Source organism: Falco punctatus, assembly GCF_963210335.1.
Source record: "Falco punctatus genome assembly, chromosome: 10".
In the NCBI taxonomy this organism is placed as follows: Eukaryota; Metazoa; Chordata; class Aves; order Falconiformes; family Falconidae; genus Falco; species Falco punctatus.
In genome coordinates, this window is record NC_137590.1 from 36163697 (window position 1) to 36190532 (window position 26836).

General features: G+C 59.5%; 1 protein-coding gene across 1 annotated transcript in view; it reads right to left on the reverse strand.

Annotated features, from left to right (window-relative positions):
• DUSP8 (dual specificity phosphatase 8) overlaps nucleotides 1-26836 on the reverse strand; it is a 39407-nt gene that overhangs the window by 5924 nt on the left and 6647 nt on the right. Inside the window, 5 exon segments of the mRNA XM_080405463.1 lie at nucleotides 15-174; nucleotides 2391-2557; nucleotides 19001-19139; nucleotides 25784-25797; nucleotides 25800-26191. Coding sequence (XP_080261589.1) covers nucleotides 15-174; nucleotides 2391-2557; nucleotides 19001-19139; nucleotides 25784-25797; nucleotides 25800-26013 — 694 coding nt within the window. The 5' untranslated portion in view covers nucleotides 26014-26191.

The following is a 26836-nucleotide window of genomic DNA, read 5'->3' on the forward strand; positions in this document are numbered from 1 at the left end:
CAACAAAAGCTCACCAATGAATTCGATGGACTTGTCCAGCCAGGGAAGCAGCTTCTCACAGTAGTTGTCATTGACAGGAATGCGCATGAAGTGACTATCACAGATGAAGTCTGGCTTGGGACAGGAGTTGCTGGCGTTGAGGACGTAGCTTATCCCATTCTGCGTCATCAAGTCCTGGTGGGAAAAAAGCGATCGAATGATCAACTGCGTTCAGCCAGCACCGAGTGCTGAAGATCAGCCTCGTCGCGCACTCCCTGCCTTTTCCCCGCCCAGTATTTTCTCTGTGGGTCTCCCACTGCTGCCTTGGCCTCGTTGATGGCAGTACAGCAGAGACTATCTGAGAAGGTTGTGTCCACTTAGATGACACAGATTTGAACCTCATCAGATCTTTACCTTGGTCCAAATAAGACTGGAGACACCCGGAAGGGGGTCCCAGAGACCCAGGAACCCCAGTATGAAAGTCATAGGAAAATACAAGAAAGCAAATCAGCAAAAACTCTGGCTGAAAGCTTTGGAAGTATCAGCTGAGGGAGAGAGGAGGCATCGCATCAACAAAGTGCAATGGGTCATGGGACACACCCTATGCTAACCAGTGCCAACCCACGTCTTCGCTCCCAGACCCCACAGACGCATCGGGAGTTCTCACAGAGTTGTTAGTTGTTCACGTTTCTTCACCGTGACATCAGCTCTTGTGCTGGGACACAGGCAGGTGGCGAGGGGATCCCCCTCTTCCCTCCTCCTGACACTGGAGTGAACCTGGGCTGGTTTTCTGTGACTTTTCTGCTTTGGCCACCCAATGGCCATGATCACTGCCCCTATTTCTGACTCAATAAAACACAATGGCACTAGGGAGACCTTGGGTAAGTAGGGTCAGACAAAAAACTGCAATGAGGGGGTGAGCTTTGACCCATCCCTCAGGGATGTACTGGGCGTGTACTGCTGCATCCACACTGACCTCCATTCTTCCCTCCCAGGGCTGTGGCCAGCTTCACCTGCTATATGCGATGCTGACACCAAATGCGTGGCTCATCTGACCCCTGCCTCTTTCCCCGTCCCATCAGGTTGACTATCACCTGCACGGCTGGGGGCAGGTTGCTTATGAAAAATGGAGGAACATCTGTGCCGGCTGCTGGGTCTCAGTGCCTGGTCTACTGCATTCCAGGGAAGACCCAGAATTAAACAGGAGGAGAAAAAAAGGAGATAAAAGAGTCCTTCCACAGGTCAGAGCGCATGGAGCTGCCATGTGGGATCCCTCCTTCGGAAGGGGCTGAAGAAGGGAAGCATCACCCATGCACAGCTCCAGCCCTTGACCCTGCTCTGCTGCCTGTGAATAAGGCATCTTCTGGCCACATTGTAGGGATGGCAGAAAACACAGCTCCCAAAGATGAACAAAACCCTCCGAGGAGGTGGGGAGGGAAGGAAACCATCAAATCCCTGCCTGACACTGGCTCCTCGGGAGACCGCACCGGGGTTTGGGCCCTGGCTCTCCAGCGGCCAGCTCCTGCCCGCCCCAGCAGGCTCTGCACAGCCCGGCCTCGCTTGTGGAGCCAGCCCAGCTCCCGGGCTCACATTCTTGGCATTTTTCTCTTTCATTTCCTTCTACTCCCCGTATATAATTTCTCTCTCCCTCCTTTCTGTCTCCAATCCCCCCTCCGCCGTCGTGGTCCCTTTCCCCCCTCGCGAGGACGCCCGGCTGGCTCCCTCCTGCCCGCAGTAGGCAGGCGCCCAGCGGCAGTTCAGCTGCAATTTCTCTTTCTGTCTTCTCCCCGTTATTTTTTCTTTCAACAAAATTCCTTCCCTGGCGTGACATCACAGCACAGCCCTCCCAGCACCTTTAAAAGGGCACTGTCCCTCTTTTTGCCTCTCCCCACAGCAAAACTTGGCTCATTTTGGGGCCTCCTGGGCAAGCCCCTGCCCCTGGCCAGCGCTGCCCACCCCCCGCTGCCACAGCTGAACACGCCGGCTTGCTCCCGCTCCCTCTGGCTCCCGAGGGGATGGGAAGCTCGCTGAGACCCGTGTTAGCTGGCAGCCTTGCTAGCGAGGTGGGGGGGTGCAAAGCTGGCTCCTGTCCCACATCTCCCTCCAGCTGCGGTAACTCCCGCTCCAAGCCCAGGTGTTTTCCCAGCCATGCTCCTCCTGCCCCTGACTTTGCTACAGGCACTCGGGAAGACCACCCCAAAGCTCATCAATATAAAGGAGTCACCCTGCGACCACCCTCCCTGGTTCCGCCAGGCTCTGCCTACACACCCCCTGCCCTCAGCCTCCTGGTAGGGTCAGACCAACCGCGCGTGGTCCTCCCGCCGGGCGGCAGTCCTTACTGCCCTCACTCTTCTGCATGGTTGGGGTCCCAGATGGGACAGGGCAGACCTGTCCCCTCGGCAGGGCCGTACCTTGTTCAGGACGTCTTTTTGGGAGCCCAGGTAGAGATGCGGCAGGATGCGCGTGGGACCGACGTTGGCCACAGGCAAGCATGGCTGGGAGATGCTCATCGGCAGGATGGCAGCTGGCTTCCCCTCGCAGAGGCCTGGGAAGCAGGACGAGAAGGTGGCAAAGCCTCCTGCAGAGAAAATGGGGTCATTGAGCTCACAGCAGCGAGGCCAAGGCCATCAGTACCTGGCGCCCCAAGGCCTGGGCTGGGGGCAAAGTGGTGGTAGCCCTGCAACACTGAGAACAGAGCCCTGAGGAGCAAAAAGCCACCAGCCATTGCTAACCAGTAAAGATGTGTTGTGATGACCGTGCCACACACACAGAGAAAGGCATGCAGACCCAGCTCTGATTTTTATTGCTGCAGCTGGATGTTAACACGTGTGAGGCATCCCGCACCCCCTCGTGCTCTTTGCAACTTCATTCAGACAAACGACGGGAAGAGAAAGTCCTTTCCTTGGCTGCCTACTACTCTGGGGACAACCAGGCCTGCTTTTCGATAGCAACACCCGCCAGGGCAGGGTGACGACAAGCAAGGTGCAAAAGCTCCCTGGGCTGGGGAGGTCAGCCCAAACCTTGCCGCAACAGCTATGCTTAGACATTGCGGTTTCTGAGTGATGCCCCCTCTGCCCAGCACTGCTGAGCCCATGATTTCCACCACATCGGACTGGACCAGCACAGCGGTACCTGCAGGCCATTGCAGTTTTTCACGCTCTGACCTTACCGAATGTGACAGCAAGCAGTGCCCAATTTACTGCATCGAGCTGCTGGGCAGTCATACCCAGCCTGAGCATCTCGAAGCCCAATAATGAGAGAAAACCCCCAGCTGGGGCCACAGTAGGTGGCATCTGACAGCCAGAGCTACTGCCATGGTGTCTGGCACAGCCTAAACGTGAAGGAGTCCAGTCTCTAGCTCAAGCAGAGAGAGCACTGACTACTGACTTGAGCAGGGCAGCAAGCATTGCCCCGCCTGCACGGTGGGCAGCTCGGGGGGCTGGAAAACCCCCAGTGCTGTCGCACGTCCTGCATGGTTGCATGAGGCCACCAGCGATTCTGATGTGCTCTCGCTCACTGATTCTGTTGTCCGGGGTAGAGCTGGCTCTGGCTAGCGGTGGCCCAACCTCACTCCCCTCCAGCTGAGGACAGCTGGGTGGCAGCTTGGCGCAATGGAGAGGACCTTGGGTCAGATCAGCCCAACACGTCCTCCTGCAAGTTTTCCCAGTCATGTGAATGAGCAGATGCAGCTTGACATCACCCAAAGGGCAGAGAAGATTCTGGGGCTTGACCACCTTTGACTGTCAGAGGGACCAGGATGCCTCCATGAGATCCTTCTGAAAATCCAAGTCTCTGGACTCAGTCAGCATCATGGGAATCCCTGACCCATCTCCACAGCTAAATAAGATCTTTTAATAAGCCTTCGGTAATGATCTTTCCATTCAGTCTCTCTCCTCTTCAAAAGTGGGGCAACCTTGGCACATCCTCAGTTTACCTTCGCCAGCACCTTGCCAGCATTCCTGCTGGACTTATGGAGCACCCTCCCGGCTGCTGGTGTGGCACCCAAGCTCTGGCGGGGTATGACCGGTGCCACAGACAACCCACCTCCCATATCTGGGAGGCGAAGCTGATGGAGAAGCCAGAACAGCACACAAAATCATGCTTGCACCACCCGGGAACATCCAAGGTCCTCCATCACCCTCCACCTCAGCAGCTCCTGGGGTCAGCTTCCACTGGCCCAAGAGGAAGGTATCCTCCAACCAACCTCTTTCCTCCCCTCTCGCGTTTTCCTGGCTGGCAGCTAACACAGCTCCCAGCTTCAAAACCTGGCCAAGCCACCAGGGGTAGAGTTAAAGCACCTTATCTTCTCCAGCACTTCCTTTTCTCTGGCTCCCTCTGAAATGACATCACCTCTCAACTGGGACATTAAATCAGAGTGAAAGCAGGAGGCCCAGGAGGCCCAGCACAGGTGTAGCACAGCTCCGGTTACTGCTCATCCCTTCGCTGTGTCCCCATTGCCAAGGAGTGTAAATCACCGGCCAGAGCCTTGCACGGACACACACGACCTCCCCGCTTCACCCCGAGCTTCAGCACATGCCACCGGTGCCTGGGGGATGCTGGAGCAGGAGGCAGAAGCTGCCGTACATGGCACTGAGTGCGGCGCAGATTTGACCCCTGTACTCACGCAAGACAACACGGGGATTTTTCCAAAGGCACCCGGCACGTTTCTGGGGAGCAGAGTGCAGGCAAGCGCAGCCCCAGGGATTGATGCCTGCTCCGGTCCCCAGGCCCCCAGCCTCCCGCGCTCACTCACACCCGGCGACGGCTCCGCGTGCAGCTTCCATCGCTCTTTGAAGGCCGGGAGCGTGGGGTGATCTCACAGCTCAAGCAGGTCGGGGCATGCCGCTCTCTCCCCCTTGCCCGCCTCCGCTCGCCAGGCAGCAGCTCCTCTGCCAGCCTGGCCTGGGGAAGTCCGGGCAGGGGAGGCTGCAAAGCCGGCGGGGGTGTTTGCGGAGAGGGGCAGCAGCACCCTCGGCTGCGGTGCCCGCCCCGGCACGCTGCCAGCAACTGCAGGATGCCGGCACCTGAGATGATGCCTATAGCTCCCCACTCTTGTCCCAAGCACAGCCTCAACCCTGTGACTGGGAGCCCGGGCATGCTCCCATCCTGCCTGTCCTCATTTCCCCCACGCCCGCAGCTGCTGAGGGCAGCCCGGGCTCGGGGGAAACCCTAGAGATGGGGCCGAGTACCCGATGCCATCCCAACCTCGAAGCAACGCTCACCCCACCCCGCACCGGCTGCTCTAGCATGCCTTTCATTTTTAGAAAGCAAAGCAGCTCTTCAAAACAATCCCAAAGGCAGTGAATGTCCCTGGCTGGGCTCCAACCGATACCTCGGCTTTCCCCCTCTTCCATTCCCCGGGCCACGGCTCCCAGCTTTTGCTGGGAGAGAGCAGCAGAGCCCCACAGGGCGAGGAGCCAGGGCAGCAATGGGTCTTTCTATCCTCTTTTATTCTCAGCGCCGGTGCTGGGAGCACCGTGTCTCTTGGCACATGGGGAATTAAGCTGAGGAAGGATCTGTACCCGAACGTGGAGCGGGTGCTTGGGGATCTCTGGTTTCCTTGCGATGCTCCCCTTGAGCCTGGCAAGGCTTGCTGGGGAGGAGCTGGTCCCTGCAGGCACAGCCCAATGCTCTGCTCACATCTCCAGCATTCCTGAGGGCTCTCAAAACCATTCCTTGGAAAACCCAGTGCCTTCCTGTCTCCCACAGGCAGAGGTGGGCCCAGGAGGGGGGGGGGGGGGCTGTTTGGGCACAGGGAACCAGGCCAGAAGTGGGGACACCTTCACTGCTCCTGCTGAAGACGGAGGAAGAAGGAGCCAAGAACCAGCAACATGCAGGGCTCCGGGAGGGCTGGGAGGTGAAAATCACCCCCCACCTTTGGGGGGTTCATTCAGCAATGCCCCCAGAGACACAAACCCCCTTATCAGTGTCCAGCTTAAGGCAGGGCTGAAAAGGAACAAAGCTTTTGGGAGGGAGGGGAGTGCTGCCAGCACCCCAGAGGAAAGAGGGAACCCGAGGCACGGGGTGTTGCAGCAACTTAGTGCCAGAAAAGTGCAACAACTGAAGCCTCATTTCTTCTCCCATCCCAGGCCTCACTCACGGGGTGCTGACTCCCCTTCTGCCTCGTGCTGTGCCCTGCGGAGACCCCTCTGGGTCAGCCCCCAGCCCTGCTCTGCATGGCCCTGGTGGCTAACAGAGGAGGGGGAAAAAACCCCCACAACTCTTCCCCATCCCCATCTTTGCCAGGCCCTCCCCTCTGCATATTTTCCAGCTGAACATCTATGACAACGTCCAAGAGAAACTGGATTTGCTGGGAGAACAGACACCACAGAGGGAAGGTGGCCAGCCGGGAAATCCTTCCTGAGCCCCATCCATCAGCCCAGAGGGAGAGGCCAGTAGCATCTTCGAAAAAGCTCCTGTAAGAGCAGCATTGCTGCAGCTGCTGGGGAGCCCTGCACCTTTCCCCCCTGAGCAGCAAACTGCAGGGTGAGGAGCCCCTTCGACACTCTCTCTTCGCAGCAGCAGCTGTGTGAGACCCTGAGATGGCTACAACCGAAACAAAAAGCCCCAGTGCTGGCGCTGGGCTGATGGGCATGGAAGGAGATCAGAAGGTGGAAGGAGAATGGTGCTGGACTGCTGAGCTGGGACCCTGCTGCACGTGGGACACTGGCAACTTCTCAGGCATCACCCGTCACCCTGCAAGCTGCCCTGGTCCCCTCTCTGCCAAGGCAGGGCAGCAGTAGTGGTGCAGGGAAGGTGACACAGAAGGGGACAAAGTCCTGGCTAGGGACAGGGATGTGGTATGGCATCATTTTCCTCCTGATAGTAAGCCCCAGCTTTGGGGATTTACAATTCCCTGAGTGCACAGGATCTTAGGGGAGATGGTGCTGGCAACAAAGGGAGACGTGGGGCACCTTAAGCAAGGCTAGCCCAGCTCCCTGCTGATCCCTGCGATCCTCCCTGCACCAAGGCCGTCTTCCTAGGCTGGAGGCATAAAGTGGAGACAGAGGAACAACCGGGCTTCAACACCCTCTCATGTCTTGCTCTGACGGCTGCAGGCTGCCCATTCATCTCCATCCCCATGGACTCACCTCCTTCAGGCTCCCTTGGAACAACCCCACAGCTCTGGCCTCAGGTGCTGTGCCCCGCCAACTGCAAGAAGCTGCACACTTGCAAGAAGCAAGAAGATCCCCAGGGCACCTGCCTCACCCCAAAACCACTCTTCAGGAAAGCCCCATGCCTCCTGAACACTCCCAGCCCCACGAGTCCCGTAAATGCCCTCCCAGAGGCACACAGCAGCAGGGACATGCCCCGTTTGCCAGCCTCCCACGTGTGTAGAGGAGCACATCCAACCCAAAGCCCCCCAGCAGGCAACAGTGAAAAAGAGGTGACATGTCACCCCGCTGTGCCATCAGCCCTGAGGAGGAGGAGGAGGAGGAGGAGGAGGGCCACAGGCACAGGCAGAGCTGCGAACCCTCCCTGGGCCAGCAGCTGCTGCACCCCACCTCCTCACACCAGCAGCTGGCAGGAGACCTGCCGAGGGTATTAAAGAGGCGGTTTATAGCCCACCCTCATTGCTCCCATAACGAGTGTTAAAGAGCAGCAGCCAGAGCTGCTCTGAGACCTGCTCCCCATGCAGGTGTTGGAGCTTTTGCAGCAGCCCATGGTCCTACTGGTGGGTTTCACGCCTGGGCTCACGCTGGAGACCCTCTGCCCCCCTAAAGCTCCTGGCAGCCAAGGGGGCTGAGAGAGGTTGTGCTCTGCCCAGCTCTCATTAAAATGCCTGTGGTGGCTGACAGCCGCTGCCAGGGCGGCACGTGGCGAGGGGCAGCGGGGCATGCAAGCAAGCACGCGCCTCGGCTGCTGCTGGAGCAGCCACTGCACCAGCACGGCTCCCCCGCTGCTGTGCCGGCTCGGTGGCCGGGATGCCTGGATGCCCTCTCCTCATCACCTCAGTCCCCTGGGGATACGCTGCTCCCAGTGCCCCGACACATCCGTCCCCAAGCGTTAAACCACCTTGCTGAACTAAGGCATGCCAAGAGATGACAAGAGCCGGGGGGGGGGGGGGGGCACGACGACACCTGCAAAACCCCAGCCCTTGCCTGCATCGGGCTCAGCCTTGGCAGGGCAGTGAGCCTGAGCATTCAGCCGAGCATCTCTGCAGCAGGTTGAATTGAAGGAAGGAAAGCAGAGGGGCCAAGCACACTGCACGTCGGCCCTCAGAACCGCGGGGAAAATCCCTCTTTGCAAAACGCTGTCTCCCTGGCTCTCTGCTGGGTGGGAGCCTGTCGGGGCCGGCAGCAAAGCCGGGCAGCATGATGAAACACTGCTTACTGCCACCCTTACTCACTGCGCTCCGGGAAGCTCCGGAGCTTTGTCAGCACTTCCCACTGCCTGGGATGTTTCTGGGATTTCCCCTTGCCTCCATCCTGGCTGTTCCCCTCCGGTGCTGCAGCCCCCGCTGCGTGTGCCCAGCCCCGCCGGGCTGGCGGTGCCCGGTGCAGGCAGCTGCCTGCTCTGCCCACCTGCCCGGTGCCAGCCGTGCTCCGCTGCCCGGCCAACTCACCCTCTCCTGGGTGATGCTCTGTACTTCCACCCATCTCGATGCATCGGAGAGAGATGTCTGGTGCTCTCCTAGTCCCCTGCCCAGCCTCTGTGCCTTCACCCTCCCTTCACTTGGCACTAAATTTCATCACCCCGCTGCTGGCTCCTTTCCCTCCCCCCCCCAGCAGCAGGGATGAGAAAACCGATGAATCAGCCCTATTATGGATTCATGTGAACTCCCCATTTCCCCTATGGTCACCCCGAAGAGCCTGTGCCCATCTGCTGCTACATTGCCTCGCTGCCACCCAAGCTGTGCCAGCTCCCCGGCCTCACAGGACCTCTCCCAGACCCCTCTCCCATTCTCCCAAGTGAGCAGAAAACATCCTTAAAAAAGAAAGGAAAAGTGGCAGAAAGGAAGCCCTCCACCCACACAACCACGGACACACACTCCCTGAGCTGCCGGGCTTGATTTTCCTCTGGTGACTGTGCCTGCTTTGGACCAGCCTTACTGGTTCTAAGTAAAGAAAAATGTGTCATTTCCAGGAGCGACTTATTACTAATGACACCATCACCGGGTTATGTGCTTCATGCCACAAAAACCTGTCAAGCACTTTTAGCAGGCTCCCATTTTTAAGTGATGGAGGTGGATGGTGATGGAGGTGAAGTTTCTTGATTCAACCATTCGGTAATCTAGGTCATTCCAGGCTCGGTGTATTTTTAAGCTGCTCCAGTTAATACCCCCTTCCTCTGCGTGCCCTTCACCCCGGCACCGGGAGCTGGAAACACCGCAATCCCCCTGGAAACACCGCAATCCCCCGTTCTGAAAGACCCCCCCGAAGATGGGCAGGCGGCACCGCGCTGCTGGAGCGAGATGGCTCCTGCGGGTGGCGGCGGGGGGCTGCGGGCGATCGTGCGCCCCTCACCCCCCGGCCCCGCGGCCGCCCCCGGTCCGAGCCGCGATGGTGCCGGCAGGGCCCGCCGCGGCTCCCGCAGCCTTCCTCCTCCTCCTCCTCCTCTTCTGCTCCGGCCGCGCCCTTGCCGAGCCTGCCCGGGTGGAGAGGGGTTCAGGGGACCCCGGAGCGGTTCCCCCCACCCTCAGCCAGGCAGCCCCTCACCTGCCTGGAGGAGCTGCCCCTTCCCTGCTGCTGCCTGCGGGACCGGGCTAGCCGCCTCCGCAAGCGCTTCCGCACGCTGCCCGCGGCTGGGAACCGGCGAGCGCTCGCCCCCCGCACGCTCGCCCCGCGCCCCCCGCACGCTCGCCCCGCGCCCCCCGCACGCTCGCCCCCCGCACGCTCGCCCGCTGCCTGCGCCCTTTGTACGCGCAGCCACCGCGCTGCGGTCCCCGCCGGGCGCTCGGCAGGAGCCACCCCCGACCCCCGGGCACAGCTCCCCCTTCCCCCGCCGCCCCCCTCGGAAGGAAAGGAGCCGGCCGGCTGACAAACCTCTCATGTCCCTGCTCTCCTTCATCCTCCGCACCCTTATTTTCAGCTTCATCTGCCCCTCGCGCATGTCTGGCCAAAACTGGTCCTCGGCGGGAGCGACCACCACATCCAGGGGCATCCAGGCAGCCGGGCTGCGCTCGGCGGCGCCGCTCGCCTCAGCAGAACACCAGCTGGCCGGCACGACCGCGCTAACAACCCCCCCCCCCCAAAGCCCCTCTGCGGCACAGCGCCGCCAGCCCCCGGCCCCAGCCCTCAGGCTGAAAAAATAAAAAGCACCAAAAAATCAAAAAGCTGGAAACCGAGCGGGGCGGGGGGTCCCGGCGCGGCCCCCTTCCCCCGGCCGCCCTGCGCCTCGCCCGCCGCCGCGCAGTGAGCTCCGCCGGGCGCGCAGCGCTGCCGGGCCCGCCGCGCTCCCATAGCTAACGGGTCAGGCATGCGGCCGCATTCCTTACTCAGCGCACAGACACGCAGCGCCCGGCCTGACGCAGCCCTCGCTCCCCGCTTAAAGGCGCAACCACGGTTTTCTCGCCCGCCCCGAGCCCCCCCCTCCCCGCCCCCGCAGCCCCCGGTCGAGAGGGATGGCTGGATTTGGCCCCGCGGAGCTAACGTGGGGACGGGGACTTAGAGGGAGGCAGCTAACCCACACCTCTTTTAGCTCCAGTCAGGGTGGTGGGTGATCAAACCCCCAAGAAGGAGGGGGGATGCAGTCCCGCTCTCCATCCCTGCTGCCCCCCGGCCGGTGACCGGCATCCCCCGGCTGTGCCCCATGCCCACCACCACTCCTGGCCGTACCGATGTGCATCCCCTGGGGTACGTTTAACTCTGATCCCCAGCCCCGGGAAGAGCAATGCCACAATCTCAGGTTCCCCAAGGAGGAAACTGAGGCACAAAAGATTAAATAACTTCTCCAGGGCTCTCTGCTGCAGGGCAGAGCTCGGGACCAGGGTCCCTACCCATCAGCTCATCTTTCCTCTTGATGCCTCCAAGGAGAGCATCACCCAGGAGGGATGCTCATGCTGGAGTCATTTCAAACAGCTGGAGGCAGACAGCCCCCAACAGCTGGCAGGGAATGGGGCTGGCGCTGGGCTGCTCACGCCTGTGTGCGGCCACATCAGATGGAGGTATGTGCCCAGTCCCAGCGCCACAGGGCTGTGCTCTGGAGGAAATGCACCCTCCACCAAAGCCTTCTCAGTGCAGAAGTCCAGCAAGACAAGACATGTAGGAATGGGCTTTCCCAGTCCTGCTGGGGTCTATCCATCAGCAGTGGCTTCTGAAGCAGGTGGGGGCTGGTGGCCTTTCTTCTTTGCATTTGTCCTGGGGGAGAGAATTACTTGTGTCCCCCTTTCCCACCCATGGGACTCCTTAATACGTCTCCACCACGTTTATTGGTCTAAGCCCAAGCCTCCAGAAAATCATTCAGGATTATAGCAAGCAGAGGAGCGAGGCGGGGAAGGGGTGGGGGGTGGGGGGGATGTATTGTGCCTTTGAAAATCTGAAGCTTTACAGGCTGAAAAACCCCAGGCTGAGCCATATGTGAGTGACTTCAGTGTTTTTCCTTTGAATGACATCACATGAGATGAGGTCATTGGCATTAACTAAGTGCTCTCCCCCACCCCACCCCCCACCCCGAGCAGAGCCAGCCTCCTAATGAGCCTTGTTGTTGTAACAAATATGGTTTGATTATTATCAGATGTGGGTCAGAGGTTGGATAAAATTCAAAGCGTGCTCCAACTAGGCTGGAAGAGAGAGGAGCAGCCTTCCCCCAAGAGCTGTGCTTGGGAAGTGGCTCTCACAGCAGCTCTGCAGGGGGGCTGTGGTTCCCTACATTTGCCACCTCTGTCCCTGTGAGGGAGGGCGCGTGATGTTGGTGGCCAGTGCCAATGGCTCCCAGCGTGGAGATGCCTCCATCCCTACCGCTGCTGCACCAGCAGTGCTCTACCCATGCTCTACCCATGCTCTACCCAGGCAATTCAGCTGCAACCTGCTCCGTTGGCTGTGGTGGGGGCTCTGCTGGCGTGGAAACCATCGGTGGGTTGTGCAGGGGCAGCAGCTGGCTGCTCTGTGCCAGCCAAGGGGGAGGCTGCAGGAAGCACGTGGTGAATTAGGGGGTGCAATCATCAACCTGCCCCCGACCCAGCAGTACAGAAGCATGCATTTGCCTTCCCTCGCTGCATTGTGGTTGCCTGACTCCCTTAGGTCTGCAAGACCCTGCAGCACAAATTATTTTGGTACTGACAGGCTCCTTCAGGATGTGTTTGGACTGAGTTTTCAGTTTAGGGCTGCTGGCAGCCCCAGCTGGGGAGCTGGGCATGACACTACCAAGCAGCCCTTGATGCAGGAGGCTCACCGGTATCTCACATCCCTCTGCCCCTCAGTAAAAGACAAGTGAGCACAGGTAGTCAGCAACCCCTTCCTCAACCAGCATGAGGTCCAGCCCACGGAGATGCCAACTGCAGCCACCACTTCCCAGGCAGAATCCTCCCCCCCACTCCCTCCCCACCTTCTTTGCTCCTTTGCCAGGACCAGGGTAAGGTTTGGGAGCTGGCACTGGGGTAGGGGAAAGCTGTCAAGTAGAGAGAAAAAAGGCAACACCCACAGTGCAGCAATACATGCCGTGTCATCAGCTGCTGCCCCTTGGCCCCTGCCCACAGGTGCTCCTCTCGGCCAGGCTGTCACTCATCCTGCCTCCAGCCCCTATTTAGCAGACAGAGATGCATCACCTGGGGAGAGATGCCTAGCCTGGCCTTGCTCTCATTGCCACAGCACCCGCTGGCAAAAAAGCATTGCTGCAAGGGGTCTGACAGACTCACGAAACCCGCCTGCAGAAGCAGCAGCAGAACGAGCCCCTGTTCAGCACCTACGTGCCCATCATGACAGTACCTATAGCCTGGCAAGAGCACAGCGATGCAGTGGCCAGCAGTTCCTCTCTCCACTCAGTGCCGGGACCTTATATGCCAGCGCTGACCTCCTGCAAGTGTGCGGTGCAGGCCCAGGGAAAGGGGCAGGCAGGTTTCTCAAAAGGAAGGAAACCATAACTGGGCAGCGGCTCCTGCCCATCGGGATCTCTGACTGGGGAAGCTGCCTTCCATCGGCTTTCCAGAAATGAGAAATGAAATGACATGATGGTTTTGTAAGTCTTGGCAACCAGAGGGCTGCTCTTCCCTAAGTCCCTTCTCCTCCATCCCTCTCTGCCTTTGGCCCTTACGCTCGCCTTTTCTGGGTCTGACAGCTAAAAACGCAGCCAGAGGGGGAGGGGAAGCTCCTCGGGGTAATTATAGAATCGGGAAAACAAGTTGTCTGACGACAGCGTTGCTAAACAGGGAGGTTTAGAGCATAGGTCTGGAATACAATCAGCTCGCACATACGTGACCTGGCTTAACCCCTCCCAGGGATGCAGCCGCTGGTCCAGCCGGGGCCAAAACGCTCCCAGGCATCTCCCAGTCGTGGTGGAGGGTGGGAAGGGGGCACCTCACCCCAACACCACACCTCGGGCTGTGGAGACTGGGAGTGCTCCCTAGAACCACGCTGGGCTGGGTGGCTAGGGTTGGATGCCAGCACCCACTGGATGCGGGCTGGAAGGTGAGAAAACACGGTCCTGCCCTGGCCAAAGCGGTCCTGGACGGCTTTGCTGCCGGAAGGAAACTCCTCCGGTGCCATGGACCCAGGGGTGTCCTGTGCAAGAGGGAAGGAGGTTTGGTGAGTTACCTAAACCTCCAGGGCTGTCAAAATCAGAAACCATGGTGTTACCATTTGGTTTCTACAAAAAGCACCTCTCCTCCTAGGCGGGCAATAGTGCCCTACCTCCAGCGCTCTGGACAGGTAGAGCAAAGCATCGCCACAGGTCATCCCGCTGCGCCCACCACCCACGGCCTCAGAAAAGCTGAGCATAACCCCCTCCACAGCACTTCTTACCCTTCTTCTGCTCCTGAGCACAACCAGGATCCCCATCCACATTATTTGCAAAGCTGGTTCTTCCAAACTCCCAAATGTGGGAGAAGCATGAGAGAGCCACGCGAGCACTCCTCCCCACCTCACCCCACCCCTGCGCTCTCTTTACTCATACCCGCACTCCTGCCAGCCACGGATCTCCTTTCGGTTCCTCATGGTACGCTATGGGATGGAGATGTCCACGGGTGGGCAGAGGTGCTTGTGGGACACTCAGAGACAGTCATTAGACTTTAGGAGAAAAACTTGTGGGTACATCTGATAAGTCCCCAAGTGCTCTTGCAGTCTGAGGGTGCCTGAACTAGCCCTAACCTGACCTACGCGTGCATCTTCAGGCCCATGTATCGAGCAGAGGCTCTGCTGGAGTCGGCGGACAAAGTCCACCAGTTAGTGTATCCCACACGTGCTGTATGCCCGGGAGACACGCTCACACACCAAAGCCGTCAGATGAAATCGCAGCGCTGTCCCAGAGCGGGAGGTGAGGAAGGTGACCATGAAATAACCAGCTGCAGTGGAGTCCTGCTGGCCCACTCCTGCCAGCTTCTGACTGATGACCAAAGCCTGGGTGTTCGGGGTATTTTCTTTCTTAAGTTTTAAATTATTTTTTCCTTACATCGGGTTTGTAAAGACACCTCAGTCCTGGTTCCGGATCCTGCTAAGCTTTCAGCTTCAGCACCAGCCATGACAAGCTTTGCAGATTCTTTTGTATTTCTGCTGCCTTTTGGATACACATGCCGACTCCAGCCCCTGCAACTGGCTAAAAGCAAGTTCCCTCTGCTCTGCCCTGCCTATGTGCTGCTTTTGCACCTGCCTAGCTCGCCTTCTTTCATTCATCTTCTCTTTTCCTCTAAAACAGCCCCAGCCCAACATTTTTTCAAGCGGTGCAGGCAGCAACGGAGGTGTGATGCTGGCATGTGGCATCTCACCAACATGACATGTAAAAGCATCACGGTATTTTCAGCCAAGGATGAGCAAAGTCACATTCAGCTGCCCTGAAGTTTAACCTCCTTTTAGGACTGCCCTATGCAAAAAAACCACCCCTCCAACAACCAACAACAAAACAAAACAAAACAAAACCTTTTTCTTTTTTTATTAAAATTATCTGTTCCTGAGTCCTTGTTTCCAAAATAATTCCAGCCAGTGCTGAACCCACTCACGGCCGGGCAGCCCAAGTCAGCTCCCGCAATGGAAACCCCCTTTCTTTTCTCACTACATTTTGGCCACTCTGAAGTCACCTGCCTTTGGTAGATTCCCCTGAAATTCCCCAAATCTCAGCCCCCTCCAGATCACTGCCACCATTCAATCACAGCTCTCGCTGGCCGTGCCAGTGGCTGCGGCGCTGCCGGGCTGGAGAGGACCTGGGTGATGGCCAGCGCTGCCAAGGCCAGCCTGCTCACCGAGGAGGAGGATGGCGAGTGGAAGGCTGGGAGGGATTTCTCGCTGATGATATTGTTACATTCTTTCCGAATCCTGGGAGTAAACAGACGCTCCAAATTTAGAAAGAACAGGACTGGAAAATTTAAACATTCCTTGAAGAATTGGTACAAAAGGCGGGGGGGGGGGAGTGGGGTGTGTGGGGGGGCTGAAGATGATCTCACACTCGCTCCCGAGCCAGATGAAAAGCTCATGACTCCAGCTCAGAAGGCGAGGGGCCTGTTTCAGGTCGGAGCGTGATATCGCACTGATAAAGCTCCCCGGGCGCACGAGACCACAACGAGAAGAGCCTCCGCTGTGCGAGGGGGTCCCACCTTTGGCAGTCGGGTGGGGGGACCACCCTGCTGACCACCTCGCCAGCCCGGGTCCACCTCCAGCCGGCAGCCAGCTTTGGGCACAGGACCACCTGGCTCAAGGACCAGGAGCAGGGGCAGGATGGGTGCCTGAGCATCATCTGGCCGAGCATCCCGAGCCCTCAGCTGTCGCTTCTAGCCACTGAATGGGAGCAAAGGGACATCTCCCCACCCTGTGCCATAGCTGGACAAACAGAGAGGAGCTGGTGAAGCTCAGCACCCAGCAGCTCAGCACCGTGCTACGGCCCTGGCCAGGCTCCAATACAAGAGCTGGCACGCGGGAGCCATCAGGGAGTGATGGAGCCAGACCGCTGCTGCTGCTTCATAAACAGATAATGGCTGTTAATAAAAACCAAGTGGGAGTTTGCACAGGGATAAAAGAAGTTGGGGGGGGGAGGGGGAGCAAAGTGGGGGGAAAAAAGAAAAGCAAAAAAAAAAAGCAAAAAAAAAAGCAAAAAATAAAGCAAAAAAACGAGCGTTTGTGCTGAAGTAAACAAAGGTTAAAGAACAGTCAGGCTCCTGCAGGAATAGCAGAGCTGGGCTGGGAGGGAGGGAGGGGGCATTACGTAATGCAGGAAAAATGTTGGCTCCATTCAGTTTTCCACCACTTCATGTGATGTCAGGAAAACCATATAAATCAACAGTCTTTCTGCTCCCACGGATGGAGGGCAGCAAGCAGCACTATTTATACTTACACAATTAAAAAAAAAAAAAAAAAAGGAAAAAAGAAGAGAAGCTGAATATTTCCAAGACTGGGAATAATTGACTCAGATTCCTCCTTCCCAGCCCGCTGGAATTGCTACTTCTGGACTGTTAACCCTTGATGGGTCCCTGCTGCCACTCCTGCCACTCCCAGCTCCCCCGTCCTTGCCCATCAGCTGCTTCAAGGGTCTGAGGGACGATGGGCTGGAGGTGACCAAGAACGGCCAAGCACCCAACCGCGGCGTTTGCACGAGGTGGGGACACCGAGGCAAGGGTGCGTGTCACACCTGCAGGGGCTCAGGAGAGCTGGGGAGCATCGAGGGGCTGCCTAGGGTGCCCACACCGGATTGGAGACCCACAGGACGGGGTTCCCTGGGGTGCTGGCATCCATTTAGGGACCGGCTGAGATTGCAGGACAGGACCCTGAGATTTCAGCAGCCCTTGCCAGCCCAACTGCCCCTGGGGTCACAAGCCACCTCTGGGAAGGACCCAGGCACCTCTCCTGGGACACAGGATGGGCTGGGGTGGGACAAAGTGCCTGAGCCTGGAGCAGACAGATCGAGGGGTTAAATCCCACCAGGGCGAGGGGTCAGGATCAGGCCCGGGCACACATCCTGCCCCAGACCTCCCAAGCACTGCGGAGCTGCCTCTCAAACCAGGGGGCTGCTGCCCAGCTGCAGGCAGGAGGGAGTGCTGCCTGCCGCCCCGCGTGCCCAGCCGCCCCCGATGCTCCGCAGCTGCTTCCAGTCACGATTTCCATGCAGAACGCCGCCGCCATGACCCAGTGTTCCACATTTTGGTTCCCGTTTTTTCTACCTGCTGGTGGCCCATCTTCCACATCAGCTTTGCCTGTGCCTACCACTGCCACGCTGCCGCACAGGGGTCTGGGCTCCCGCAGCCCAGGGGGATGGAAATGTCTGCCCTGAAGATGGAGGATGCATGTGCCCCCATGGGGTGCAGGTTTGCTCGTGCGGGGCTCAGCTGATGGCCCAGGGGGGTGGCAAGCTGCCGGTGTCACCCAGCATGGGGCACGCCATGCATGCGGCTGGGGTGCACCGGGGGTCCCCCAAGCCTCCCCTCACTTTCCCAGGGAGGACGCGGCTCTGGGGCTTTCAGGGCCACCTCATTCAGCCCCATCCCTGCTTCAGGAGGACTCAGGGGTGGGGGTCTGCAGCCACCATATAGCACTGCCCCTCACTCAGCCCTGGGGGAGCGGCGTTGGGCTGGGGGTGCCAGGGTCACACTGCGAAGGCTGTTTCCTGATCCATCCTGGTGACTGTGCAGGTTCCTGCCCAGACGTGACCAAAGCCACCTACTCCTCCTCCTGCACCATGTGCCAAGCCTGTTTACACCGCGCCGACCTTGGAGCCACAGGCACAGCTGCCGGGGTGGGCCAGGGGCTGCTGTGGAAGCCCATAGCAGCATCCTCCAGCACTGGCCTCAGCAGAGCTGCTGCAACTCAGGCCACGTTAATTAGCTTTATTGTGATTTCATTTAGTCTCTGCTTGCCTTCGAAACCCTTGAACCAGGGGGTTTATTCCCGCTATTTCTCTGCTCCGTTCTCCCCATCACAAAGCAGCTCTAACTCAAAGCAGCTCCCTGAATGCCACTTGCTGTGCCACCCTGCCCATCACAACCACACCTTCCCAGGGTCTGTCATGCTGCTGGATTTGCAGGGGCAGCTGCCCTCCATCGCTGTGACACTCTGGGGACACAGAGGTCGGTACCCTCTGCCTCAGCCCCAAAGCTGTACCCTGTTGCCACAGGATGAGGACAGGCCTGGGGAGCCGAGGATCCCCATCTCCGTGCTTCTGGCGCTGTCGAGGAGCCTGGATGAGTTCAGCGGGACCAAGGGGCTGGGGGGGGGGGGGCAGCGCCTGCCCACGCCTCCATGGGCAGAAAGCTTGGAGGTGGGCAGCCAGCCAGGCAGACACCCGGCTGTCCTGGCCACGGGGAATTAAAGGCAGCTTTAACTCTCCCTTCAGCAGCTCGTGACTCTTTCTCCTCCTTTCTGCCGGGCTGGAGAGTTTCATTCATCAGTCGCCTGCCTCCCATTTTGCTCTGTAAGAGGGCTGTAATTAGGGCAGCGCGTGCCTCCTCCTGCCTCTGTGCTCGTGCCTGGAGAGCATCATCTCCAGCAGACCCTGACTCACCCAGTGATGACCCTCTGCCCCTCTTCCCCTTCCCAGCACATCCACGTATCTCCTCTCCCGCCCTCCCTTTAACAGCAGTGAGAGCTCCCGAACCGGGTCTGGCCCTTGGCACGTTCACCGGGGATGAAGCAGCGCGGGGATGTGAGAACGAAGGGCAGCTTTCGGATGGCTGGACCCATGCCACCATGATCCCTCCACAACCTCCTCTCTCATTCACCCTGGTGCTGGATGCAGCGGTGGAGAGCTGGACAGCACAAGGAATGAATGCACAGGGAGGACCCAGCAATGCCAGCGTGGCTTGAGCCTCCTCGGCACGCGTGTGAGGCTGCCCTCTGCCACCACGGCCACCGGTGGCCAGGAAATGCAGATGGACACATGTGGCCACGGCTCCGTAACTTCAGACTAAGGGGTAAGAGTGCCAGGTGAAGTGGTAACCCAGGGCTCCTACCTGTGAGGATGGAGACACTGTGGAAACAGCTATCCAGCTTGCCCAGGAGGATGGAGAGGAAGCTGTCAGCAGCCAAGCCGGTCACATCCCGCGTGCTCTGGTCATAGACCACCACGTCCTGGTGCTCCTCTGCCTCCACCTGCAGCAGAACAGCAAAAACTGGGTGTCAGAGAAATAGGCTGAGCACTGAGGAGAATGCTGCCCACACCACCATGGGAAGCAAAGCTGAATTTACCGGTCACACAGCAGGAGACCCCAGCTCCACAGCATCCGCACCAGCTGGCTTCACTCACCAAATGGAGGGTCCAGCCAGGCTGGGACTCCGCTCCATGGCTACAGGCAAGCGTGTCAGTACAGATGCTGCAGGAGCAGCCCCACCAACCATGAGCGCTTCTGAGCATCCTGCCCCAGACAGCATCACCCTCTGCTTGCCATTACTTAACCGCATCCCAGAAGTCGCCCTGACTTCATTCACCATCTCCTCGCCACCAAACCTTTGCCCTCAGATACTCCTCTGCAGCCTGGCTGGTGCCAGGGGATTTGGGGGTGGTTCTGCAGGCAGGGGTGCTCCCAGCACAGCCCTTGTGCTGCGGCTGGAGCGAGCGGGGCTGGAGCAACAGCTCTGCAGGGCAGCCTGGGGACACCGAGCCCAGCACAGTAACACCTTTGTAGGCACTGCCCCTCTGGAAGCTCAACCCAAACCTGCCGATCACCCCTGTGGGCTGAAGAAGGGGGAAAACCTCTTCTTTAGCTCAGTGCGCATTCAGGGAGATGCTCTTTCTTCCTTCTGTAATGCACGGCGGGGTCAGCACACTGCAGAGATGCGCTGGGGAGGGGGAAAGGAGCTCCTGGGCTGCTCTGACATGCCTCTCATGCCACAAACAGCACCCAGCCCTGCTGCCCGCTGCTGCAGGGCCTCCCGGGTGGGTGAGGTGGTGGGGTACCCCGCAGGCAGGCAGCTGGCTGCAGGCAGGAGTCCCCCCAGCCTGGTGATGGCTGGATTGCAGTGAGAGCACTCAAGGCGCAGCTGGCCGTTCCTACACCTACCTGAAGGTCCATGCATTAAAAGAAGATAAAAATCCTGGCAGAGGCATGGCTCAGCGCATCTGCCGAATAGTCGGGCGGATGGCACACGCCTGCCTTGTGAGTGCCTGCCCTCCCAGCCGGCCGGGTAAGGCACATCCATCACGGCGTGGGAGGAGGCGGCGGCAGCGGCAGGCAAGGAAGGAGGGTCTGCACCTCTAAGCTCCTCTCTCCTCTGGCTTGTGTTGGAGCTGCCCATCGCCCACCACATGCCTGGCCCTCTCCAAAATCTCTTTAGGAGACCACTTGAACTAGGAACCACTCATGGACACCCGCCTCCTTTTGCTGTCTCACTGCCATGCCCTATCTTTACCAGCAGAACAGATTTGCTCTGGGTTGCTGTCGATACTAATGCTGCTCTCACACACTGCTGCAGGTGCTTCCCTGCTTGGCAACGTGAGTGCCATCCAAATAAAACTGCAGGGCACACTGATTTAGCTGAGCTCATCACGTCTCCTCGCCGCAGCGGAAGGACAGCCCCACACCAACAGAAATCCCTGCCGGGGCACCACGTGCAGCTCTGCTCTAGGAAGTGGGGGCTCAAAGGAGCCAGACCAGCACAAGGCACTGGGGAGCAAAACTGGCCCCACAGGTCAGCAGGACGATGGGAGGGCTGAAAAGGCAGCGGTGGGATGAGAGGGCAGAGAAAAGGATGCAGGAATTTTAAAATAAGACACCGAAAAATGACCGAAGCCACCTGGGGGCAAGCCAGCTGAGGATCTACCCCAGCATCATTTCGTTGGCCACCCCTGAAGCAGGACTTCTGCAGGCGGCCATCCCAAGCACAGCTGGAGGGAAGCACAGCGACTGCCGAGCCAGCTCGGAGCCAGGAGCCTGCCAGTCCTTAGCAGGGCCGCTATCCCTTCAAGCCCCCCTATCATGCCATTAGCACATCTCAAAACCCCAGTCCCCAGCCTGAAGCCCCACACCAGCGAAAGCATCTCCCACAAAAGCACGGTGAGGTGGGGACCGAACTGTGGCAGGGCAGGGGCTCATCCTGGCTGGGCGGTCCAGGCCAGGGTGGCTGCAGTGGAGATACCAGCTCTGGCCAAGCAGAATTATCCCACAATAGGATTTAGTGTTCCCTCTGCATGGGGAGGCTTTGTTTGGGCCGTTACTGCAGGGTTGCTGAGCGACGGCAGAGATGTGCGACACGGTTTACATCTTATTAAAGTTATAAGGTTTCACTCAATGTAAATGCCAAACAAGCACTGGCCTTGCATGGCCTGGCTGCAGAAAATAAATACGCTGCTTGCTGGGGCAAGGATGCCTGCAGGAGGGTCCTGAGGAGCCCTCGTGGAGCACACGAGGAGCCCACACCGGCATCCCAGCTCCTCGCTACAAAGGAAAATGAGAGGGAGATGTTCAATGGGGTCCACAGGTCTCCCATTAACCTCATGTACTCCAGATACGCCAGGGGAGGCACAGCCCCATCTCTGGCCTTAAACATCGGGAGGTTAAAAGCTAACTGGGGCAGAGGCAGAGGGTAAAGCTGAAGAGATGCTCAGGGTCAGATTCCTGCCTCTTCCAGCTGCTGGCATAGGGCAGTGTCACAGCTGGCAACAGGGGGGTCCTCCTGAGGAGCAGTACCTCCATGGTGGGAGCTCTCCCATGGGGGCTGCCCATCACCCCAAGGATGCTGAAGTAACCAAACCCCCAGACATCACCCTCCAGAAAGGGTCCCCAAACCCAGCCAGCAAGGGACGGCAGGGCCAAGGCGCAGCAAGTCGTTTGGCCCCAAGCAGGTGTTGAGTGAGGCTTGCAAACCCATGCACGCCTTTGAAAAGCTGCTGGCCCACCCCAGCGCTGGAGGTGAGCCAGGGCATCTCCCTGGGGACAACCTTCCTCCCTGCCAGAACCTCGGCTGGTGGGGGGGATGGCTAGCCCAGAGCAGGGACCACCCGGCCAACAGCTCCAACCAAATCCCAGCTGAGACCATCCACTGCCTTCCCACCAGGCCCAGTGCTCGCCACCACCACCCTCCCCAGCTCTGGCTGCAGGTAACTCCCTTAGGGACATCTGTTCCTGGGGCACCGGGTGGTTCAACGTGGTCTGGGTCCCTGCTCCGCCTCTCTCCCGCCGAGCAGGGATGATAATGCTCTACAGGTGATCCAGGCTAAGATAAGAGCAAGCTATTCTTATTATCCCAATTACTACCGACATCTCAGTCACATATTGTTTCAAAACACAGTGAATCACCCCACTGAAATAACAGGGCTTCCATCAACATAAAGAGCAGCCAGGCACACGGCTCAAAAATAAGCCCCGGCTTTCCCTCAAGCAAAACAGCTGCTTGCAGAGCCATGCTCCTAACGCAAATAAATAAATATTCCCATCGCCTGAAGAGACCCTTGTCATGCCTCAGACTGCGGCTATAGCTGCTCTAGAGATAGCTACATTTCAGGAAGCAAGAAGAGGTTGAGACGTGGAAAGACTTTCCAGGGGGATCTTGAAGAAGCGAAAATTTCAACATTTCCCTCAAGAAATGCTAGTGAAAACCCCAGGCAGGAATTTCCCACAACCTCTGCCCCAAAAACTGCACTGAGGAGCTGAATTATTTCAGTTATTGGAATTTATTATTGGGAGAATTTATTATTGTTAGTATTGGGAGAAGGGTTCAAAACCAAAACCAGAGCAGTACATTGGTACCATTTTTGTGTGGAAGGAGCCTATTACCAGTTGGGAAATGAATTGCTGCAGCAGTTTTTCCCAGCTCAGGCGCCATGGGAAGGTGGCACACAACGGGGCTTGGGAGCAGTGGCTTAGCTCTGCCCACCATCGCAGGCATCTTTCATGGAAAAAAGAAAGGGAGGTTTATTTTCCCCATTTCTTCTTTCCTACAAAATGGTCCTTCCCTTTCCTTGCCCCAAAAAAGCCAGGAGCTGCTGCTACCCAGCAGCATCGCTCCAAACTAGCATCCAGAAGCACTGTTAACGGTACCTTTCCCGAGCGGCGGTACGGAAAGCAGGTGCAAGCCCTGGGAAAACCGAGTTCGGCAGACGCTGAGCCCCGCTGCCTGCACGCTGGCGGGGGAGCGGAGCGGGGGGCAAGGTGGGATCGCCGGGAAGCTCTGCCCCGTGCCAGCCCCAGCCTCCTTCCCCAAACCGCGATGGCACCGCCGAGCCGGGATGCGCAGGTCAAGCTCTTTGTGCCGGGCAGCCGAGGGGCAGCGGGATGAGGGGGGGGCTCAGGCTGCCCCTGCCCTGCCCGGGCAGCCCCCCACCGCTGCCAGCCGCCTTTGTCTGGCAGCCCGGCCGGCCGGGAGCAGGAAACAGGAGGCGGGCGGGGGGCCCTCGGGAGGAATAATGGGGCCGGACAATCGCACCACTGATGTCACCCTTCCTGCCATCTGCTTCCAACGCCAGCCGTGCCCCCCGCTCCGGCCCCCGCCTCCCCCGGCCCCGGGGCGGGGAGCCAGGGGCAGAGAAGGGCCCGGGGGGTGGCAGCTACGGCAGGTGGGGGCAGAAAGACCGTACGGGGGCGACAGGGGCCCGAACCGGCCGCCAGCATCGCCCCCCCGAGGGCCTGCGCCCTCCCGGCAGCACAGCGCGTGGATTGCGGGGGGGTCCCAAAACGCGACCACCACCCGAGCGGCTTGAAACCGGGGGCACGGGGGAGGGGGCACGGGGGAGAGGAGAGCTCGGCACCCCGGGGTGCCAACACCCAGGTGTGCGCACAAAGGCTCGGACGCTGCGAGCCGCGGCCCCCGCCCCGCGCCAGGTGAGGGTACAGCGCGTGTGTCCCCCGGCCCCGCCGCGGGCTGCCAGGGCAAGCGGCTGAACCCACACGGGGGTCCCGGCTCGCTACGGCCGGCTGCCAGAGCCGGTTGGGTGGGGGGGCACGGTTGCCCTCTGCCCGCGGGGGCACTGGGGGGGACTCCGCCTGTACTGGGAAGGGGAAGGGGGGAACAGGGAGGGGGGAAAAGGGGAAGAAGGGGGAAAGGGGGAAAAGGGGAAAGGGGGAAAGGGGGAAAGGGGGAAAGGGGGAAAGGGGGAAAAGGGGGAAAGGGGGAAAAGGAAAAAGGGGGAAAAGAAAAGGGGAAAAGGGGGAAAGGGAAAAGGGGGAAAGGGAAAAGGGGGAAAGGGAAAAGGGGAAAGGGAAAAGGGAAAAGGGGGAAAGGGAAAAGGGGGAAGGGAAAAGGGGGAAAGGGAAAAGGGGGAAAGGGAAAAGGGGGAAAGGGAGAAGGGGGAAAGGGAAGGGGGGAAAGGGAAAAGGGGGAAAGGGAAGGGAGAAAGGGAAGGGAGAAAGGGAAGGGGGAAAAGGAAAAGGGAAAAGGAAGGGGAAATGGGAAAAGGGAAGGCGAAAGGGAAAAGGAAAGGGAAAAGGAAAGGGGGAAAAGGAAGGGGGAAAGGGGGAAAAGGAAGGGGAAAGGGGGAAAAGGGAAGGGGGAAGGGGGAAGGGAAAAGAGCCGTGCATTAAAGGCGACACCGCCTCGCCGCCGCCCCCAGCACCCCCGGCTGCAGGCACGTCCCCAGCCGGTACCTGGACCATCACGCAATGGCCCGGGAGCGGGGAGGGGGCGATCGCTGCCTCCCGGGGACACGTGGGGACCCCCGAGCCGGGCCCACCGCCCCGCCCCGAGCCACCCCTCCGCTGCGGCGGCCGGGACTGCAGGGCTGGCCTGGGGGGCTGCAGGGCTGGCTGGGGGGCTGCGGGGCTGGTTGGGGGGCTGCCGGGCCGGCATCAGCTGACGCGAACTCCCTCATGCCTCCCCTCCCCACCCGCCTCCTCCTCCCCGTCCTCCCTCCCGGTGCGCAACGCCGCTGCCGCAGCGCTGCCCCCGCCAGGCCGCTCCCTCACCCCCCCCCCCCCCCCCCCCTCGCTGATCGTTCTGCTTTATTCTCCCGGGGATTTAAGAGCGCTAAAGCCCCTGAGGAATCAGCCCCTGCCACCCCCTGCGAGCGGCCCGGCCCCCCCGCGCTGCCGGTCCCCTTCATCCCGGCGGGGTGATGTCACCGGCAGCCAATGCGGGCCGGGCGGGGGGGACGCCGCAGATGGCTCCAGCTGGGCCCAGCGTTTGATTAATCGCCTGAATTACCCTCGCTTTGCCATAAAATTACAAGGCGGGAGGGGGGGAGACACACGGGGTAAAAGCGAGCCCCGAGCGGGGGGCAACGGCCAACTGCCCCCCGGGGGGGCGCACCCGGCGCGGTGCTGGCCGGGGCTCCAGCCCAGCCCCGTGGCTCCCAGCCACCTCTATTATTTAACCGGGAGCGATAGAGAGAGGAGCCTGGGAGAGATAATATGCCATGACACCGGATAAGAGCTTCTGGCGTCACAGGGGAGGAGGATTACATGTCCCTGAATGGAGTTAGAGATGACAGAGGGGAGGGGAAGAGTTTTTAGCAGGGGATTAAGTTTACAGCTCTGGGAAGGCTTTTGGGGGTTGTTTGCTGGCCTAGGACAAGTCCTAAGGCTGATATACCTGTTAGACTCGCCCGGGGAGGGCTCCTGGAGCAGGAAGCACATCACTGGGGTGGGGGCAAGGAGCAGGTCTCTGAGGACAGCCCTGTGGCCGCATGAGCTCACCCTCTGGCTCTCCAAAGGGTGCCAGAGAGATGCCGGCAGGTCAAGGGATGGAGGTAGAGGATGTGCGTACCAGGCATGGAGCGGCCCTTAGGCCAGTCCTGCATCCCACCCCCAGCCTGCCCCTTTCTACCGGGGAAGAGGGTGTGAGCATCCTCTGGCCAGATCCCTTACCTTCATCTTGGAGCAGGCTGGATGAGCTCCGTGATGGAGACCTTGTCCTGCTGGAGCCTCCTCTTGACGAGCTTGGAGCAGCAGATATTGACGGAGCTGAGGACGTGCCAGGAGTTGTACTCCACGAAGGAACGGCTGTCAATGACCAGGGTGCCCTCCGCTCCGTTCCTCAGGAGGCTGGCCAGCTTCTTCGGGTCCATCACCTTGCGTGGGAGCCTGTCCCCAGCCATAACGGGCCCGTCCCCTCTATGGCGAGCGGGGGGGAAGGGGTGGAAGGGCAGGGCAGGGGTGCCAGCACCCGTCTCCCCAAGGGGAACGAGCGAGGGGGTAAGGGGGTGAGCAGGGCAGCACTCTGTCCTGGTCCCCTCACGCTGCTAACACCCAGGATGCCAACTCATTGTGCTGAACCTGCAACGAGAGGAAAGGAGAAGGCGGGATCCGGTCAGCCGGGCAGGACGCGACATTCACCTTGGGCCATGTCACCCAGGGCTCAGCCTTCAGAAAAGCGTAAGAGTGCAACAAGCCGCACTTTCTAGGTATGTTCTCCCAGCCTGTGGGCATCTGTGGATCCTGAGCCGCTCCAGCCAGGGGCTTTCTCTTTGTCATTTAATAGCCCTCAGTGGAGCTTTTCCTCCATGAATGTGCCTAATTGCTTTTTGAAGCCATGTCAGCTTTTAGCAGGCACAGTGGCCGGTGGCAGGCAGCAGAACGGTTTGCCCAGCTATGATGAAGTTGGGGAGCCCTGGTTTCCTCCAAATCCGCTAACACCATGCCCCCCCCCCCACCCCCCCCGGTGACCCCTTACTACTTGCATTGGAAGAGGCCACGCACACCCATTCCCTAATCACCCTCCCCACGGTTCTCACCACATCTAGACCTCGTTTAGGAGCCTTTCAGGTCAGAGCATCTACAGATCCACATATTGCACAGACACCTCTGGCCACCCCAGCCAGCCGCGACGCACCGTGTTTGAGAGGCAAGGGCGCTGGGGACCTGCACGGGGCAAGATGTCTCCTCTTTCCCCCGTTCCCATCTCAACAGCTCCTCACACTC